This window comes from Octodon degus, unplaced genomic scaffold (genome assembly GCF_000260255.1).
Source record: "Octodon degus isolate 3935 unplaced genomic scaffold, OctDeg1.0 scaffold00005, whole genome shotgun sequence".
In the NCBI taxonomy this organism is placed as follows: Eukaryota; Metazoa; Chordata; class Mammalia; order Rodentia; family Octodontidae; genus Octodon; species Octodon degus.
In genome coordinates, this window is record NW_004524581.1 from 27,322,826 (window position 1) to 27,341,506 (window position 18,681).

Below are 18,681 nucleotides of genomic sequence, written 5' to 3' on the forward strand. Positions count from 1 at the left end.
TTGTGCTGTGTTCAGGGTCGTTGGCTTTCGTGCAGTGGCTGGTGGTATGAAGCACCAGAACTATTCTGTTCCCAAGACTGACTTTCTGCTGTGGAGCTAGCTGGATCTCTGGGGCGAGACCATGAAGAGCATGTCGGGGGCACTCCAAAAAGTGATCCTCAGATAGGTTAACAAGTGTCGTTCTCCTAACTGGTGGTTTCCAAAATGAGCCACCACATGTGATTGGCTAAAACTTACTATAACATATTAGAGCAAATTTGGGGGCAAAACTGAAAATGGTGGTTGTATCCTCCGTGTAGTGGTTAGGTCGTCCCTGGAGTTTGTCATAGAAGTGCTTAAAATAATGTATTCCTCCCATTCTGACTGGACAGAGCTCGGCAGAAACAAGCACATGAAAGGGCTCTGCAGGCAGAAGAGAGGCGCCCTTGTCAAAGCAGCTCCACAGCTGCCTGGGCTGCAGGCAGTGACTGCTCTATTCTCAGATCAGAAGTGCAGGTGGTCAGAGCACCGTGAGAGGCGGGTGGAGAGGAAGAGAGTGAGCCAGGGTAGATGAGGACTAGAAATGTACGGGAGTGCCGGAGGGTGGAAATGGAGGTCTGTTGGTGGGTGTGGGGAGTCTGCTGATACCTGTGCGGCAGTGCCAGCCCTAAATCCTGAGAGAGCCATTGCTTACTTTTGTCTAGGATTCGAAGAATGTTGACATTGTTGTTACCTGTGGCATTAGAGGTAGAGCTACATGCTCTGTAGCTTATTGCCTCACCCTTAACACTGTGCCAGGGTCACACTTAGAGGGAGAAGGTGACAGCATGCCCCTTTGCTTCGGGCACCTCGGTGAACTTGACCCTAGGCCTCACCAGATGTTGCCTGGAGTGTGGAGGGGTGGGTGGGAGGGCCAGGAGCCAGCTGCCTCCAACTCAGGAGCTGTACTCTTTCTTGGACTCCACAGCAGCCCCTGAGGCAGGCCTGCCCCACTCAATGTGACTAGTCCCTGGAGCCAGAGTGACAGCACCATGCTGGGCAGCTGCTCTCTATTAGCCAAAGCTTCAGTTGTGTACTGCCCAGTGTACTTGGTTTTGCATTCCAGGGAATGGGTTCTAGGTGATAGGGAGGTGGCAGCAGTGGCTCCCTCACTCAGAGACTAGCCCTGTGAATCTCAGAGACAGCTTAGAGTCTACTGTCTGAGGCCTGTAGATCCTCCAGCCTCTTCACAGGATTGTCACCTTTTCCTTGTTCTCCCCTTGTTACACATATTTTTAAAAGCCTCACATGCGCTAGACAAGCCCTTTACATCACTAGCCCTTTTTATTTTACTTTGAGACAGTATCATGCTAAGCTACTCAGACTGGACTTGAGCTTGGATGCCTTCTGCCTCAGCTTCCTGACTAGCTGAAGCGCAGCTGTGCACCTCCATGCTCATCATGCTTTCTCCACTTTCTCCCTCACCCTCCTTTTTCCTTCTTTTCTGAAACAATTTTTAGGATGTTTTTGGGTAGTTATCTTAGTTAATTTTGACGTTGCTGAGACAAAATACACAACTTCCAAAGTTACAGGGGGAAAGGGTTATTTGGCTCACAGTTTGTAGAGATTTCAGTCCATAGTCAGTTGGCTGCGGGTAGGGGTGCTCATGGCAGAGGGACAATCTTTCATGTCAGTGGAGGACAATAAAAGCAACAGAAGGGAAGGAGACACTCTTTCTGTTCCTTATGTTGCATGTAGGCTGCCCCCAGGACAGGTTTAAAACTACTCTTAGTCCTTAGTCCTCGCCAGAAGTAGGCCAGATCAGGCAGTGGAGTGATTTGCTCAACACTGTTAAGCTCAGCATCACACACACTCTAGATCCAGCCACCTCTGAAAAGCCAGGCCTCCACGAGGCTTTGGGGGACACTGAGACACAATCATAACAGTGTTCAGCCCAGTGCCTGTCACTGAGATGCAGCCCTACCTCTCCCCCTTATTTTTTGAGACAGGGTCTCACAGAACCACTGAGTCACCAGGCTGGGTTCCAGCTTGCTATCTGCCTGCCTCAGCCTCCTATAGTGCTGAGAATATCTGGCTGGCTTTTTTTTTTTTTTTTTTTTTTTGGGGGGGGGTTGCGGAACTGGGGATTGAACTCAGGCCCTTGTGCTTGCCAGGCAAGCGCTTAATTCTTCTGAGCCATCTCCCTGGCTGTTCTTAAGCAGTATCAGCCCACTACCCCTGAGACAGCTGTGAGTCAGCTGGACTTGTGCCTCCTTCAGATGCATACATAGAGTGACGCAGGCTCTCCTGTACTCTGCTGTCCCAGGAGGTGGAGGGAAGTTGTAGATTTATGAATTCAAGGATCGGTTTCATGGGAATTCTCTTGCTCCAATTAAATTGAGCTGAACAGTTATCCTGGGATTAATTTTCCATGGAATCTGGAGTAACTAACCAAAATACCATGCTGGGATGAGTGTCAGTGAAGCCTGTGTACCTATGTTCACTGGACATGGTGGCACATGCGTGTAATCTCAGCACTCGGGAGGTTGAGATGGGGATCGCTGTGAGTGCGAGACCAGCCTGGGCTACAAAGTGAGGTCAAGGCCAGCCTGACCCACATACTGCATAGTGAGACCTTGTCGAAAAAAGGGGGGGGGGAGAAGCTATGTAGCTGTGTTGATTTCTTCATTACCTGTATTCAGCTCCTTTGTGCTCAACATTGTGTGAATTCCAAACAAGCATCTGATGGCGTCTTGGACATTTCTGGGTGGCCTCTCACAGCTCAGAAAATACAGATTCATATGAATGATGATCAGAAAGCCTAATTAATAATTAGGAAAGTAACCTTGCTAGTGCAAAAATGGATACATCCAGCCAGGTGTGGTGATACATGCTTATAATCCCAGCATTCAGGAGACTGAGGCAGGAAGATCTGCTTGAGTTGAAGGCCAGCCTGGGCCATAGTGAGACCCTGTCCCAAAACAAAGTGTGTTGGGGGAATACATACAAAGCCAGGCAGTAATCAATTTTAGTTGCCCCTGCTGCTGCACCCCTGGTCACCCAGGTAACAAAATAGACACACTAAAGTGCTGGTCTTCTCCTAGAGTGGGAGGGACAGCTACAGAAATGAAACATTCTGTAGTTGCTAAGTGCAGCTTTCTTCTCACAAAGAATGAGCTGTTAACTAAAATTGTTTCTTTCTGAAGTCTTCACTGAGTTGTAGAGGAGAAAGGAATAAAGCCAGAAGAGCCCCTAATTTCTTGGATACTTTAAACAACAGAACAGATATGCAAGATAATTTCTTAGAGTAGCTTTCTGAGTCAGAAAGCCAGCCAGGATGGCTGTAGCAGGGGTATAGCTAGGGGTGTATAGGTCTTTGCAGGGATTCTGAGTTATTATTCTAAATGTAGTGGGAAGGCATCGAAAGGTTTTAAAGCAAAGGAGTGACATGATCTGATTTACATTTTTAAAATACCCCTCTGGGAGAGAAGCAGAAATGCTTGTGTATGCATAGACTCTCAAGAATACATGAAAACTGGTGGCAGTGGTTGCTTGGCCTCTGGGGAGGGTAACTGAGGGAACAAGATGAGAGACTGACTTTCGTTGAATATTATTTTATACAATTTGAACTTTATTATATTCATATATTCCATTATTATATTCAAAGAGGGATTAACAAATGTGACATGAGTACATCTTGGGTCAATTATCCTCAGAATAAATGTAGTAACCCCAGAGTCTGTCTGTGTGCTGTAAGGACAGTGTCTGGAGAGTAGCCAAGCCAGAAGCAGGGCTCTAGCAGGCCCTGGTGCCACCACCAGGCTCTCCGTGTCCTGCTGGCCTGCTTCCTGTTACGTCCTGTCACAGGGCCTTTGCATGCACTGCGGGCCAAGGCAGATTCAGGACATCGTGTAGAGGTGACTCTAGTAAAGGCAGTGTGAGGGCTAAGGGCGAAGGACCAGGAAGGAGTCTGGATTTGATTCCCACAAAGCTGGGTGGATATTTTACCATTGGCCAGGGCAGGGAAGGTTCAGGGATGAACCATTGTAGGGCTTGAGAGGATGAAGACACTGTTTTGGATGTGTTACAGTTGAAATTCCTTCTGTCCAGTTACAAATGAGGTGTTTGTCCAAAAGGTTGTTAGATAAAGGAATTTGGGTTTGAGGGGAAGAATTTATGGCAGGAAATACAAATTTAGGAGGCATCACCAATGAGATTTGACATGAAGACTGGAACCTGGATGAGCTGAAGGAAAGAATGTAAAGGAGAAGTGCAAGAGGATTCTACCCTGAGGTAGCTTTTATTTATTTATTTTTTTTTCCGGAACCGGGGATTGAACTCAGATCCTTGCGCTTGCCAGTCAAGCACTTATCCTACTGAGCCATCTCCCCGGCCCCCCTGAGGTAGCTTTTAGAGAAGCCATAAAGGGTCTAAGGAGCAGCAGCAGTTGTGATATTTCAGAGGTGAGAGGGAAAGGCCACTGAGAAATAGGGAAAAGTGAGCAGATGCCGTTGAGAGGTTAGGGTGAGGCCACTGGATTTGGCTACTGAGTTCTTAATGGCCTTGGCTTGTCCCCTAGGGTTCAGAGAACACACTGTCTTTATAACTAATTTCTTGTTCATTCACTTGACCAAAATATTTTGAGTGAACAAAGCTTGATTCTCAGCATAAAGGATGTGTAAATATTTTCCTTAAGTTTATGCAGTGTCAGGGAGACAGATGAGAAAATTACCCAAGTGCACATAAAGTTACAGTTATGGCTCTAATTGAGTAAGTCTAGAATGCCAAGAAGGCATACACAGGGACCCTACCTAGTCTGAGGGTCTAGGAAGTCTCAAGCGACAGGGAAGCTGAGGCCTGCTGTGTAAGGGAGTTCAGTGAGGAACAGAGTATGAGGAGGATGAGGGAACAGAGGAGCAACAGCAGTGGTTAGGGATAGGATTATGCTGCAGTGAAGCTGTTTTTACTATAATCTGTGGGAAACCGTTAAAGGTTTAACACAGGGCATGAGGCAATCATGGATGGGGTCTGTCTAACCTCTTTGGCTGACCTGAGGAAGATGTGTTAGGTGTGGAATGACTATTCAGAGGAGATACTGCAACTGCCTTGGCGAAAAGATGCTGGTGACCTTGATGAGTGGTGGGAGTAAGAGATGGGAAGAAGAAAATGGATTTGATTTGGTACATTAGGATTCACAGGACTTGGTAATTGAATGCAAAGGGAAGGAAGGCAGCAGTGGTGATTCCAGGTGTGTAGCATGAGCTGCTCACTACAGGGTGGTCCAGTTCTTCTGGAATGGGAAAAGCAGTTTTATGGGGAAGTGGCAAGTGTCCTCCTTTAGACATTGCAAAGCCTTGCTTGGGATAATCAGGGTGCCACATAGGGTTATTCATTACAGAGCCCTCCACAGAGAGAGGTCTAGGGCAGAGGGATCAGTTGCAAGACAGTTTGCATATATAGTTAGAATTTTGGAGGAGACTGTTGGGTAGACCAAAAGAGGGCCAAGCACTGAATAGCCCTGACGTTTCAAGGACAGTATATAAGTTACTCTGAGAGAAGGAGGAGAAGGAAGATATGATGTGGGTATCCCAGAACCCACAGGGGTAGCACCTGGGAAGGTGCTCTGGGTCCTTGGACTTCGCCATTTTTGGCCTCCATTCATTGGTTGTTGTTCATACCTGGATTGTAGCCATTCAGTGCATTCCTCATACTTGCATCCCTCTTCACCCTCACCAGCAAGTGAAATGGGACAAGGGTACGAGATTAGCTCCTTCCAGACAGGGTATAAGATCAAACACTGGGCTGTTGATTCAGTGGCGGCTTTAACTGGCGTCTGCAGTCTGACTTCAAATTTGAGCTCATGTGTGCACATAGAACATTCCTTCTGCCCATTGAGTAAGCCTCTTCCTTTCAAGGGGTGGTATGCTTAAACTTTAAACACTAAGAGTCGAGAAACCAGCTTTCCCCCACTCTTCTCTCTACCCCAATAATTGTGGGAATTGAGATTTTTAAAGATTAGGTTTTGTGCAGATAGAGAAAAGCATGTTTATAGTCTTGAGTTCCTCAGAATGACCTTTTGGAGTTAGTGTGGTGAAAGCAAAAAACACATAGAAAGACTTCGTTCTTAAAAACCACATGAGACATGTTGATGCAGGCGCAGCTTGGGGAAAACACAGACAGTCTGCAGTGTGTCCGCAGCCCGTTCCTCCCCTCACTCATCCTCACCATAGCTCCCAGTCCTGCGCCTCAGGGAAGCAGACACACACGTCTCAACACACAGGATGTGACCAAACTTGTAAACGAACATGCTCTGCTTTTGCTTGTGAGAGGGACTGACAGGATTCTCCACAGGACCTCTGGATGTGCCTCACAGGACAGAGAAACTGGTTTCTGCTGCCCTTGGAAAATCGTGTCCCTTTCACAATCCCTCTGACCACTGAATTTTTTTCCCACACTACCTTGTATGTAGTCTTAATATATTTAAATCAGGTTTCTCTAAAATCTGCATATCTTCCACAGAAATCTTCACTGAGCTTGTTACCCAACATACGTCTGTAGTCTGTAAAAACAGGTTTGTGGACAGGGAAACAGGAAACTTGTGTGCATCATGTGTTCAGAGCAGGATTTCCATGATCCTTCTCCTTTTCGTCAGAGACTTCTGGAAAGAGAAGGGTAGGAGAGAGTAGGTAGGTGGATGGGGCTAGCTGAGTAGGTGAGGAGGCCGCCAGAGCTCGGCTGCCAGGTGGGTCAGTGTCTGTGGGAAGGTCAGCACCGCCGTAAGGACTCGCCCAGGAACTCACAGGCATCGTTTTCTTTGACATCCACAATAATCCTGGTGTCACAGCACACAGCTGAGGCTCTGAAGGGTTAAATGGCCTGCCCTCACCAGGAGAATCTGAGGCTCTGGCAGCAGCATGGACTGGGTTCCGTGTCTCTCCTGACGCCCATCTCTCATGTTTGTGCCCTCCTGGAGCCCTTGTGTGTGGAAGAAAAGGCCAGCAGCAGGACGGAGTACAGAAGTGATCTTTTTTTTTCAGATGTTGTTCTAGAGGGGAGGCATGGTGTTTGCCATCTCTCCCTGGCTGTGTGGCCACTTGGGTGTTCTGTGAGGTGGGTAAGCTGGCTCTTGGCTCGAAGGTGCTCTTAGGGATGAGTGCAGGGGCTGCACTTCCAGGGAACCTTGTGGCTGCAGGCGGGCAGCCAAGTGGCCCCAGTCCGTTTTCCCTGGGGCAGCTTTGCAACCTTTTTGTAGGCAGCTGCTCCATTTGAGAAGCTGATATTTTAAAGGACCTGGTGATTTTGAAAAGAAGGTCACAGAATCAAGGGCCTGCTGAATGGAACCTGAAAGTTTCCTCCAGCCAGGCTCTCTGCCTCAGAGCCACATAGATTGGGACCACCGCAGCCACTAAGAGATCCATGCTGCTTGCGCTCAGCTACCGAAGCAAAGTGATGTGTGAAAGAGTGAGGTAGTATTCATGTGGTAAAGCTGGCCTTGAGCCCTTTTCTCTTAGTTTTTAAATTTGTGGTCATCTCTAGATGAAACAGCCTGGTACGACAGGAGGTGGCAGCCAGCTACCTGTTCCTGTACAGCGAGTTAAAAGGCTTGCTTAGAGGAAAATTCTCACAAGTCATAGCATCCTTCATGGTGTTCCTCCTCGGTCCCTCCAGTAGGTGACAAAAACAGGCTTGCCTAGGTAGAGGCAAGTAGGTGTTGTGGGAGATTTGTTCTCCTTCAGGCAAGGTGGGGGCTGCTTTAGTGGGTGACAAAAGGGGCTGTGATGGAGGTAGGACAACGCTTCTCACCAGAGAGGAATGAGATAGAGGTTTTGCAAACCTAGAGGAGCAACAAAGGAAGCCAGCGGGGTAGCCATTCTTGTTTGAAAGTGGCAGGTGGACGAACTGTAGCACAGGCTTCATTCATGTGGGGCAGGACACAGGTTTCTCCCTTCCCCATCTTGCTCTGTGACATGCACGTGTGCCAGAGAGGACCTGTCACCACTGAGTTTGTGTGGTTGTTTTGAGCTCAGTGTCTTCTGCCACTGATTTTTGTTTTAACATTTAGCTCATATGCAGCTGATTTTTTTTTCTTGTACTGGGGATCATGGTCAGGCAGGTGCTTAAGCCACTGAGCTATCCTCCCAGCACCTGCAGCTGATATTTTGATTGATTTGGGAGAACACAAATTATTTCTGTTTTAGACTTGTGTGAATTTATGGTTTTTATTAACTTGTTAAGGAGTAGAGTAGGTTTTTCCTAAAGTACAATTTCTCTCTTTCTTTGAAAGACCGATGCCTAGCGTGGTGATTCACTGTAGTTTTGGACAGCCAGCATCTGGCCATCACTGGTTCTCTTCTCTAGCCCAGTAGTACACTGTACCAGCCACCTCAGTGAGCTGGGATCCAGTTCTGATTCTTGTAGTGTGTAATGACTTTCCCTCCACATGCAAAGCCAGGATGGAGGAGAATGTAAAGCAGACACATTGCGTTCCTGAAACAACTGCAGCTGCTTTGCTTGAACCATAGGCTTGTTGAAATAAAATTCATTAAGATTCTTTAATACATTTCTGTGCTACAAATTCTGCCTTGGGCATTGGGTCAGCAAATGTAGTGTAATACAGGTATTGCTGCTGGGTGGAGTATAAGCGGCTAATGCATTCCAACAGGCTTCCTGTAGCCACCTGCTGTTCCTAGCATGTACTTACAAATGAGCTGTGAGGTCAGCAAGCTGGCCTGGGCATTAAACTCTCACCATGCCAGAAGAATGTGACCCCTGTGGACCAGGACCCGTGGTTGTTTCAGACGCACAGGTCAGGCCTATTTGTTATTTCTTTCTTAGAGAGTAAGTGGTACCTGGAAGGAGTTGAGGTTTGGAGGCGACCCACAGGAAGCTTCAGGAGACCTGGTAGGTTCCTTTTGCTGGTGGCTGCCTGCCTCTGCAGCTCTGTGCCTTACCTCAGAAACAGGTACGCTGTGTGTTTGTCTCCACGCTGAACTCAGCAGGGCACCAAGGGCCCTTGAAGAGCACATGCACACCACACCCACTGCCACAGTGTCCACAGGGCCTCAGCTTCCACGGCTTTGCAGTATTTTAGGTTCCGCTTGATAGCAGATTTGAAATGCAGAAGAGCAGGAAAGTGTAAGACTTTCTTGCAAGTGAGGTCACAGCACAGTACAGTTGGTGCTAAGCCCACTCCAGTTGGTGGCTTCAGTGAAACAGATACGTCCTCCATGTGGGAAGTCTACAAGAGAGTGTTTCACTAAAGTGTCAGGGTTTTTGGGCTGCCCAGCTTTGTCCACTTTTTACTCCAAGATAAATCCAACAAGCATTTGTGTCAAGTATAGATAAAAAAATGTGAAGGGCTCAAATTTTCAGTGTGAATTTTGGCATTGTTTTATTTCACTCAGGTATTACATAATAGTGTTTCCAGCTCCTGTTCAGTTCTTAGGTTATGACAGGAAATGCTGGCCTTGGAGGTCAGAGGCCCCAGACCTCAGCCAAGGGCAGGAGCCCCCTTGGGTGGTACACACAGTGGGCTTCTTGCCACACAAGAGCCGTTCCCTGTGGCATAGGGGAAAGGGATCAGGGGGACTGACTGAGCACAGATGCTCTTCAGCACTAGGTTGGGCAACTCCTAGGAGTGTCCTCTTGGTCAGGGGTTGCTGTCTGTCTTCACTTAGGAGGTAGGAAATTCACAGCTTCCTTAGCACTCAGTGCAGTCCTGGGTGTGGAGGCATTTTAGCCTAGCGAAGGTATTTGTGCAGGTTCCCTCAATATGTAATATAGACTTAGTCACAAACCATCCACTGTGTGTAAACAGTGGTGAGGTTTGGGTGAGAATCTCACATGTTAGCTTTAGAAACTGCAGGATGACATCAGAAGGTGGTTCCCATGAGATGAGTTGAGAAATCTGCACGTGGGCTCTTAGGAGTTTTGAAAGAAGGGGGCCCATGTTCTGCTGGGCTTGTATTTTATGCTTTTTTGTCCTGTGGCACCTGGGATTGAACTTAGCACTTTGGCGCTTGCCAGGCAGGTGCTTCTACCACTGAACTATCTCCCCCACCGGGCTTGTGTTTTAAGGCCTTTTCCTTTTGGTCATTTCACATCTATGTGCCAGTCAGCGGATACTAGATTCATACTCACCAGTGACTTCATGTGACCTGTAGACTGAGGTTTGTGTAGCGTTCTTGTGTGTCTGGTAATGACAGTGAAGGAAGCTTCTGCTCCCCCTTCGTTGCTTGCTGTCGGCCTCCCTCCTAATGCTGCCTTCTACATGGAGGGTGGGCCTGCAGGTCCTCCTGTGACCTCCCTGCTCTGTGGAGTTGTGGCCTCCTTCCTAGCGCTTCTCTCCCTCATCCAGTGCACAGAGAACACCGGCAGTCCAGACAGGCAGGGCAGTGGGGCCGCGGAGAGCTAGCTGCTCTCCACCTGCCCTGCTAATCCAGGGCTCGTCACCAGCAGCGCTTCAGAGCAGGCAAGCAGAGAGACACCTATACTAGTTCTTGAGCATTTCGTGCAGATTCACCGAAAACTGCTCAGGCAGCCGCAAAGAAACTCTAGCTTTCTCTTGGGTCAGTATTCATGGAAATGCAGTGATCTGGGCTGTTGCCCAGGGTAAAAGGCTGAGATTAAACCACATTTACAGACCGTGTTTATAAAAACATTTGCCCTGTTTTCCTTTTTCGTGGGTGAGCACCATTTTAGGGATGCTCTCAGCCCCACCCTGCAGAGCACCGTGTGCTGGGTAGCTGCGGCAAGCAGAAGGGCCTTGAAGCTGGTTGCAGAGTCTTACGAAGAGAGAGGCCATAAGGAGAGTGTAGATATGGGACTATGCTGGTGAGTCATATGTACATTTTGTAAGTCAGAGGGAAAAAAGAATTGCAGGATGCACTGGCTGGATGTCGTTATTCATCTGATCAGCTCTGGACACCCCTTCTTTGACCCTCACCGGAAAGAAATCCAGCTTACGTCTTACGAAGTATCCAGAGGAAATGCTGAGTTGGCCTGGCCAGCACTAGACTTTTACTCCGTGCCTCAAGATGTTTGTCATTGAAATCAAGCACAGTTTCTCTCCCTCCTCCTTTGCCCCTCCCTCCCTCTGTACTCTCTGTAAGTTAGTCTCCTGAATTCTCCAGAGAGGCTTGCAAAGCTCATGAATTTGCAGTGGCTCTGGAGCAGATCTTCACATACAAAGAAAAGGGATAAAGATGCATTCCTCGCACCAGCCCTTCCCACCCACTCTGGCTGCCCTGCTGTGTCTGAGGCCACGCATCCCTGCTGCTGATGCCAGCGTGCCTTTAGCCGTTGGCTGTCATCAGCGGGTAATACAGAGTCAGCAGCTAGGGCAGGTTCCAGCATGTGACTTGTGCTTAGTGATCTCACAGGAGGGGGACTTGGGCTTAATTTATACCATCTAATAACCTTAGTGCTGCAGCCCAGAAAGTTAGCCTTTCAGAGTTTCTCCAAGACATCTCCCCAGCAAACTACAGTGCCATAAATTCCCATTGTCACCAGTGCCGCTCCCAAAGTATAGCTGCTCTTGGGTAGTTATGGCTATTCAGAAATGAAAGCCAAGTGTCTTAACAGGTGTCCCCCTACAACATAGGTATTGGGAATAAGACTTTTGGCTAGATGTAGAGTGCCTGGTGGATAGAGAACATGGGGGACAGTTGCTGCCTCAGCTGGTGGAAGGCAGCCTTAGTGGATGGGGGCAGGGTGAGGACACACTGGAGGCCCTGCCCAGTCGCCTTTGAGCAGTGAAGTGCTGAGCTGAGCCAGGAGAGGGGTTAATTCAGCCAGCACTGTTCACCATCAGAGAAGAGCCCTTGAGCCACCTCCTGAATCGTCCCAGTAGCTAAAGAAAAGGGCGGCAGGGTCTTCTGCCCCTCATTGTGGATTCTGCAAGTACAGCAGTGTCTGCAGACACACCCTAGTGCCACTTGCTCTGAAAGACGATCTTGCCTGTTGGATGGAAGATGCATACTGCAGCTGTGCACGATTCTGCTGTGAAATCCTTCAGGAGAAAGACAACTGGTGTCCAATATCTTCGAGTAATGAACTTATCAGTAACTAGAACACATGAGCTCATTAATCTTAACTTTGCTTTTGGACCATGTGGGAGGTTGGCTTCTCAGGAGACAAAAATTTCATCTCAGTTCTTTTCCGTAAACGCAGTCCCAATTTAGAGTCAAACATATTGCCCTGCTCTCCCTGGGAAGCAACTCATAATGTGTTTTCTGGAACAGTGGATGCGCAGCCGCTTCACACGTGTGCCCTGGCCACACCTGGCCCCACGCGTGTGGGTAGGTGCAGGGCTGCCTGCGTCCTGCCCTCGCCCCATGCACACTGCCTCCCCAGGCTGAGGAGCACCATCTAGATTAAGTGGATGGAAACGTCACGGCCACTGAATCTTCCACTTTAAGGCTGTTGAAACTTCCATCTGTCCTGCCACTCAGTCTTTTCTTCAGCTTCTCCTATCCCTCTGAAGTCACAGCCTCTACAGAAAATAAATTTGAGGCTGCAGGATAGATGAGTCAGTTTGCAAGGGGTGGCCAGCGTGTGCTGGTCCTAAAAGAAGGCAGTTCGTGGAGGAGGCTGTTGGCCTGGGGATCCTGTGGGGATCCACAGAAGGAGCACAGGGTGAGGAATCCACTTGGCAGCTTGCTCCTGCGGACTTGGCCCAGGCCCCGGGCTGACAGCAGGCGAGCAGTAGGAGGCTCTCCCAGGAGCCCTCCACGAGGGAATGCTGCTCCTTCATGCAGTCCCTCATGCCCCTGTATGCTCTGAGCCTCTCCTGACCCAAGGTCCTCTCTTCATCAGTGCCCTCTTCCTGCACTGTGGCCTCTCTTCAGACTCTTGCTCCCCTGTTGTCTGTGCAGCCAGTGTCTCCCTTGGACTTCCATCCTCCAACAAGAGAGGCCCTGAAGCTGCCTCCAGGTGTAGGAGGGTGGGGCACCCAGGGACCGAACGCATTGGCTCCTGGGTTCCCAGGGGCAGCATTGGCTCCTGGGTTCCCAGGGGCAGTCAGAGCTCAGTACCTCTCATGTCACTTTTTTCAGGACTTGAAGGTTACCCATTTTCTTTTACAAGCCCCCACTCCCACATCCCCTGGAGCCCTGACTGCACAGGAGGCAGAGTGGAATTTAAGCCACAATAATTTTTCCTCCCTCTCTGCCTCATGGAAGTTGGGTGTGTCCTGGGGTGGAGAGTACAGTGTGCAGGAGGAGCCAAGCAGCTCTGTGCTCGTCTGCTACACAGGTTTGGCTGAGGGTCCAGAGCCCCCTTAGTCCCTAGGGACAGGGCTGCTCTCCCTGCACTGCTGTGGTCAGCTTGGGCCCAGGTGGCAGCCTCTGTGGATGCCACCCCTTTGTGTCACAGGGGAGACTGCTGCCGTGAAGCCTTGGGCAGCTGGAGGACGGCCATGACTGACCCAAGTCTCTCCTCTGCTCCTCTCACCACAGGTTATGTGTTCTGTATGTTACACCGCCTCCCCGAGCAGCACGACTGTACATTTGACCACATGGGCCGCGGCCGAGAGGAAGCCATCATGAAAATGGTGAAACTGGACCGGAAAGTGGGGCGCTCCTGCCAGCGCATCGGGGAGGGGTGCTCCTGAAGGCCAGGCACGGCCATCACATGACGCTGTTCTTAGTTCACTAATGTTAGCCTTATTTAGGACAAAGTCAGCCAGACACCTTGTACTGGGCACGCGTCAGACTACAGCCAGTCGGTTTCCTTTCTTTAGCCAGCCATCCTGGTACTGTAGTTTAGGGGTTGATGGTGGTTGAAACTGATTTCTGGCTGGTTACTAAGGTGCCTGCTAGCCATTGTATAAAATTAAAACATGAAGAATATTTTTTTTGAGCATGGCTAGTGGATTTAAAACAACACATACCTGTCACTGCTGGAGTCAACCTTACAAAAAGCCTTAAGCGGAAAGTGTTCCAGATGGAGACTCTTGAGTTAATAGAGCAGTAGAAGCTGGGGTTAAGGTTTCCACGATGCACATGGCTTTGCCAGGAACTGTGTAATGTTTGGCCTTTCACCTCCTCACTTTCCCTCATACCCCAGTAGCCAGGACACCTGACGGCCACGCGTGCCTTGGCCATGGGAGGCTGCTGACCTTGGCCGTGTGGCTGGGCTGGGTGGTGGCCTTGCTCTCTGCAGAGCTGGGGATGTGGGGTGGGGCAGATTCTTACAGAAATTTTTTTTATCTGACTTGCTATGAAAAACTCATCCTACGAGAGAAACAGTAACCTCACTTTTGAAAACTAGCTCCACTCAAGCCTAGGCCATGCACGAGACCCGCCTTGCATACCAGAGCCGCCATCACAGCAAGCAGCCCACATACCCGACCCTGGTGGCTCTGGTGCCAGGCGTAGGGATCTGACAGTCGATCAGAGAAGGCTCGTGGCAGTGGCTGTGGCTGAGGTCTGCAGGCGCCTTTTGCAGCTCCGTTTCTACGTGGGGAGGTTTTGTTTTTGTTTTCCGGTTGGTTTTTTTTTAATGTTTCATATTCACCAGGCATCAGGTGTGCTGGAAACTAAGCTGCAGACCACACAGGCACTGCCCTTGCAGCCAGAGCCACTTGCCCCTCCAGGGGCCTAGAGGACGGCACCATGGCCTCCACTCTCGTTTCTATGCAGTCCCATAGGCCAAGGATGACCAGACCACCTCTGCCATGTGGTGTGTTTCGAAGGAAGGCAGTATGCTTCACAAGCACTGTGGACTTGGTTCTGTCCGACAGTGGTTTGCACCATGTGACAGTTGCCGTCACAGCTGGGGGTGGGAGGGCAGTGCCTAGCCTGTGCCTCTTCAAGTAGACAGAGACAAGTTCAGTAGCTATAGAAGCTTGGCCCGGAACAGGAGAGGGCTGTGGGCCTGGTTGCCCACATCAGAAAATCATTACCCATCAGCTGGGGCGGGGGGCGGGCAGGGGGCTGGGTAGACAGGGTGAGGATGCCCCTGAAAGCCTGTGTCAGCTGGCAAGCGGGCCCGGACCCCATCAGGCCCAGGTGGGCGAGGGCGGGCGGCTCCTGCACAGGCTTGGTGGGGTGGCCCACACCTCAGCTACTGACTGACCCAGCACCTTTTCTTTGTACAAACCACAAATCATCTCTGTCTGCAAATGAACCGCAGAACCCCTGCAACCACAAGTTTTTGATCCGAAGTAATGAAATAGGAAATCATGCTCTTCCCAACCTCCTCCTCCTACCACACCCTCCACCCCACCAGAGTGGAATCCGCTGCAAAATCTCCAGCCTTAATTCTTGCTTCAGGACCCAGACCGGTATCTTGCTCTGGGGCAGCCCAGAGCAGAGGGGCCAGTCTGTCCAGCGTTTACCACTGCTATCAAGCCACGGCCCTCTGGCCAGTCTGGCCACTCTCAGTGAGGCATCCGCCTCGGCCCCCGCCAAGCTCCCACAGGCCCCCGTGCTGCGTGGAGCGGCCATGGGGCAGAGGCAGCGCAGGGACCGCAGCCAGGTTCACTTCCTGACGGCAGAGCCGGGGTGGGGGAGGAAGGGCTTGTTCCCCTACAGTATCTGTTCTGTGAAGTTTGTTAAATGTAAGGAAAGCTTAAATTCTTGTATCTTTAAAGAGAAAAATCTTATTTAACCCTTTTGTGTTCTAGATTTACTTAACACACATAGCCTAGAGCTCAGTTTTAGTTTTAACATTGTGAAAATATTAAAAGAATCTTGTAACTTTATTCTTTTTTCTCCTGCTGAAAAATTAAACCAATCATATGAATATTTGGATTTCTCTATTTCGCCGGTTCCCCAAATGCCCCCTAGATAGCCAGAAAGCTGGTGAACTGTCTCCCTGGTAAGGGCTGGAGGAAGTGGGGCTGTGGCATTCGTTCCTTGGGGTGGCTGCCAAGCTACACAGTGCTTCCCTGGTGTCTGCTGGATGGTTCTGCGTTGGAGTGGCAGGTGAAGGTGGGAAGACACGGGCACACTGGCCCTGAGGGGGCCCCTAGGTGCGGAGTTGGGTGCCTGGATCCTTGGGTCTGGCACCTCAGCCCTGCCTACCCAAAGCAGGCCCCGCTGGGCGAGTGACACCACGCCCATGGAGGGTGCAAGGGGTGTATGTGGCCTGTGACCTCTGCTACACAGGATGCGCTTACTAAGTTTTGCAAGATTTAAGAAGCACATGGCAGGGCTCAGGCAGGGGACCCCACAGTTCTCATGAGGGTGGTTGAAGATACTTAAATTGAAAGTGCACAGTGGAGGTGAGAAGCAGACAAGAGCGGAAGTCAGTCCCCTTCCTGGGGGCTTCAGAGAGGTCTCTGCGGTGGGCAGTGGCAGAAGTCTGCAGCAGGAAGGCAGCATGGCAGTCAGCAGCCCATCGGGCCTTGCTCCGCCCACAGCAGGGGGTCACAGTGGGAGGACCCCAGAAGGACACAACAGAAGTACCCCGAAGAGTCCTAGGACAGGGCTGCCTGTGCAGCCATTCTCCTCGGTAGCCGACAAGCTTAGGGCACACCAGCCTAGGCGCTCCCACGAGCCTAAGATGTGAGCACGTGACCTACACTTCAGTCAGAGGTCTGGGGAGAGCTCTGATCCTGAGGCCTACATAGAATATTAAGCAAAGAAAAGCAGCCAGGAACGGGCTGTGCGAGGACGCATGCTCAGTGCTGGTGCTGGTGGTCTGCAGAGGTGTCACGTCCGGGACTCAGCAGAGCAGCATTCTTAGAATGGAAGCAGCTACAGAACAAAGAGCTCAAAGTTCAGAGTGGTTTTGAGGTGTGAGAAGGAACTCGGGCAGCCGGTTTACTACTATTACTGTTAAACACGTGTTTGAAATGTTGGTTAAGAAAAAGATCAAAGGGCCGGCCCAATAGCTCAGCGGACTAAAGCATCTGCTTAGGCAGGCTCACCGATGGGGGTTCGATCCCCGGCGTGCTGTGCCGACCCTGCCGCCAGGGTGCACTGGGACAGCAACTGAGATTGGGTGTGGTGGCACGCACTTGTAATCCCTGTGCTTCGGAGGCTGAAAACAGGAGGATCACAAGTCTGATCTGTGTAGTAAGACCCTGTAGACCCTGTACTAAATACATTTTTTTTAAAAATCAAGTGCTGTTTAAAAAAAAAAAAGGAAGAGGCCCTTCGGGTGCCGAGAGGCCACCGGTGTGCTGTCTCCAGGCTGCTGCCAGCGCCTGCCCCAGGCCAGCCCAGACCCAGCGGCCGGCCTCTCCTCAGCATGCAGGGGCGCGGCTCACTGCCCTGCTTTGGACTCCTGAGTGGGCAAGCCAAGATGTATGGAGGGACACTGCCACTAACCCCCCTCAAAATCTCTGTGCTTGCTTCAAACACTCCTTGACGATTGCATCACCCTTGCCATTTTCTGAAGCAGTTCCGAAGCACTCTGTGGTGTCGTTCAGGTATGATCCTAAGTTGGATGAGCGCCGCTGCCAGATGCCATCCAACAGAAAGGCAGGCTGGTGAAAGCATTACGTGTCCTCACCCACCTTTTATACCACATCTGGCACCAAGGACCACTGGTTCTTCCCCAAAGTCAAAATGGCGAGAAAAGGTAAATGTTTTGCATCAGCTCAGGGCATTCAGGCTGCCATGAAAATGCAGCTAAAGACGCTCATAAAAGAGGGAAGTGGCAGCAGCAGCTGGAGCAGTGTGCTCGACGCGAGCGAAGATCTGGGGGAGACGCGCTGCGCCTTTCACTGTAGTAAATTCTTAAAGACTGAATGCCCAGCCAGCTTCAGCACATCTTGTGAGCAGCCCCTTCCAAGCTGGCCCCCTCAGTGACAGCTTCCTGAATGATTGGCACCCACAGTGTTTACTGAACCGGGCAAGCGGGCTTTCGCAGGTGCGCAGCTTGGGCTCCCTGGAGACAGCTGCCATGGCGGCCACCCTTCTCGCCACGCCTAAGGGTGCTGTTGGAACCCAGCTTGCACCCACATCATCCAGGCTCTGACCACAGCCAGGCTTCCAGGACCCGCTGGGGGCACGCAGGGAGAGCGGGACAAGGCTTGAGATGGGGAGAGCCAGACGAGCATTCGGAGACCTCTTCCAGTCTGCAGATGTGTGAATTGAAAAGCAGACTGACTCATCATGCCCGCCCCAAGCAGAAAGTGTTCGATCAGAAACAGTCTCTGCAGCACGGCACGGCACGGCACAGCACGCTTCCAAGGGTGAGGGCTGGCTTGGGGTGCCTGGCCGGCGCTGGGGCCTACCCCTCGTGCCTGCAAGGACCATGTGATGGCTTCTGCCCAGTTCACAAGATTCCTAAGAGTACATGGCTGAAACTGTCATCAGCCCTGCTAGAGCAAAGACTGGGGATCTGTTCTGCATGGTGTCACACAGTGGTCACTGAAAGCAGTGAACAAAAGGGACTCACCAGAGAAGGCAGGAAGGGTCCAGTAGGGAAAGCTGCTACGCTGCTTTTTTGTGTGTTGTTGATCGAGTAACTTTTTATTTTTTAGTAAAGGGTCTACAGGGTCTCTACGTAGATCAGACTCGTAGTGATCTGTCTGTGTTCAAGCCTCCCAAGAGCTGGGATTACAGGCACGTGCTACCACGCCCAGTCTCAATCACTGTCTCAGCGCGCCCCGGGAGTGGGGCCGGCATGGCAGGCCAGGGGTCAAACCTGGGCTGCTGCATCTGCCTAAGCAGGCGCTTTAACCCACTGAGATATTTGGCTGGCCCTTGTTAACTTTTTAAAATGACATTCTGAAATTGTGTGTGTGTGTGTGTGTGTGTGTGTGTG

At 50.6% G+C, this 18,681-nt stretch overlaps 1 protein-coding gene across 2 annotated transcripts in view; it reads left to right on the forward strand.

Moving 5' to 3' along the window:
* The window catches only part of Zfand3 (zinc finger AN1-type containing 3), a 339,956-nt gene extending 326,096 nt beyond the window's left edge, over positions 1–13,860 (forward strand). For both annotated transcript variants that reach the window (XM_004624182.3, XM_023720311.1), the window contains one exon: positions 13,416–13,860. In XM_004624182.3, coding sequence (XP_004624239.1) covers positions 13,416–13,570 — 155 coding nt within the window. In that variant the 3' untranslated portion in view covers positions 13,571–13,860. The remainder of the gene's footprint in view (positions 1–13,415) is intronic.
* The last annotated feature ends 4,821 nt before the right edge of the window (positions 13,861–18,681 follow it).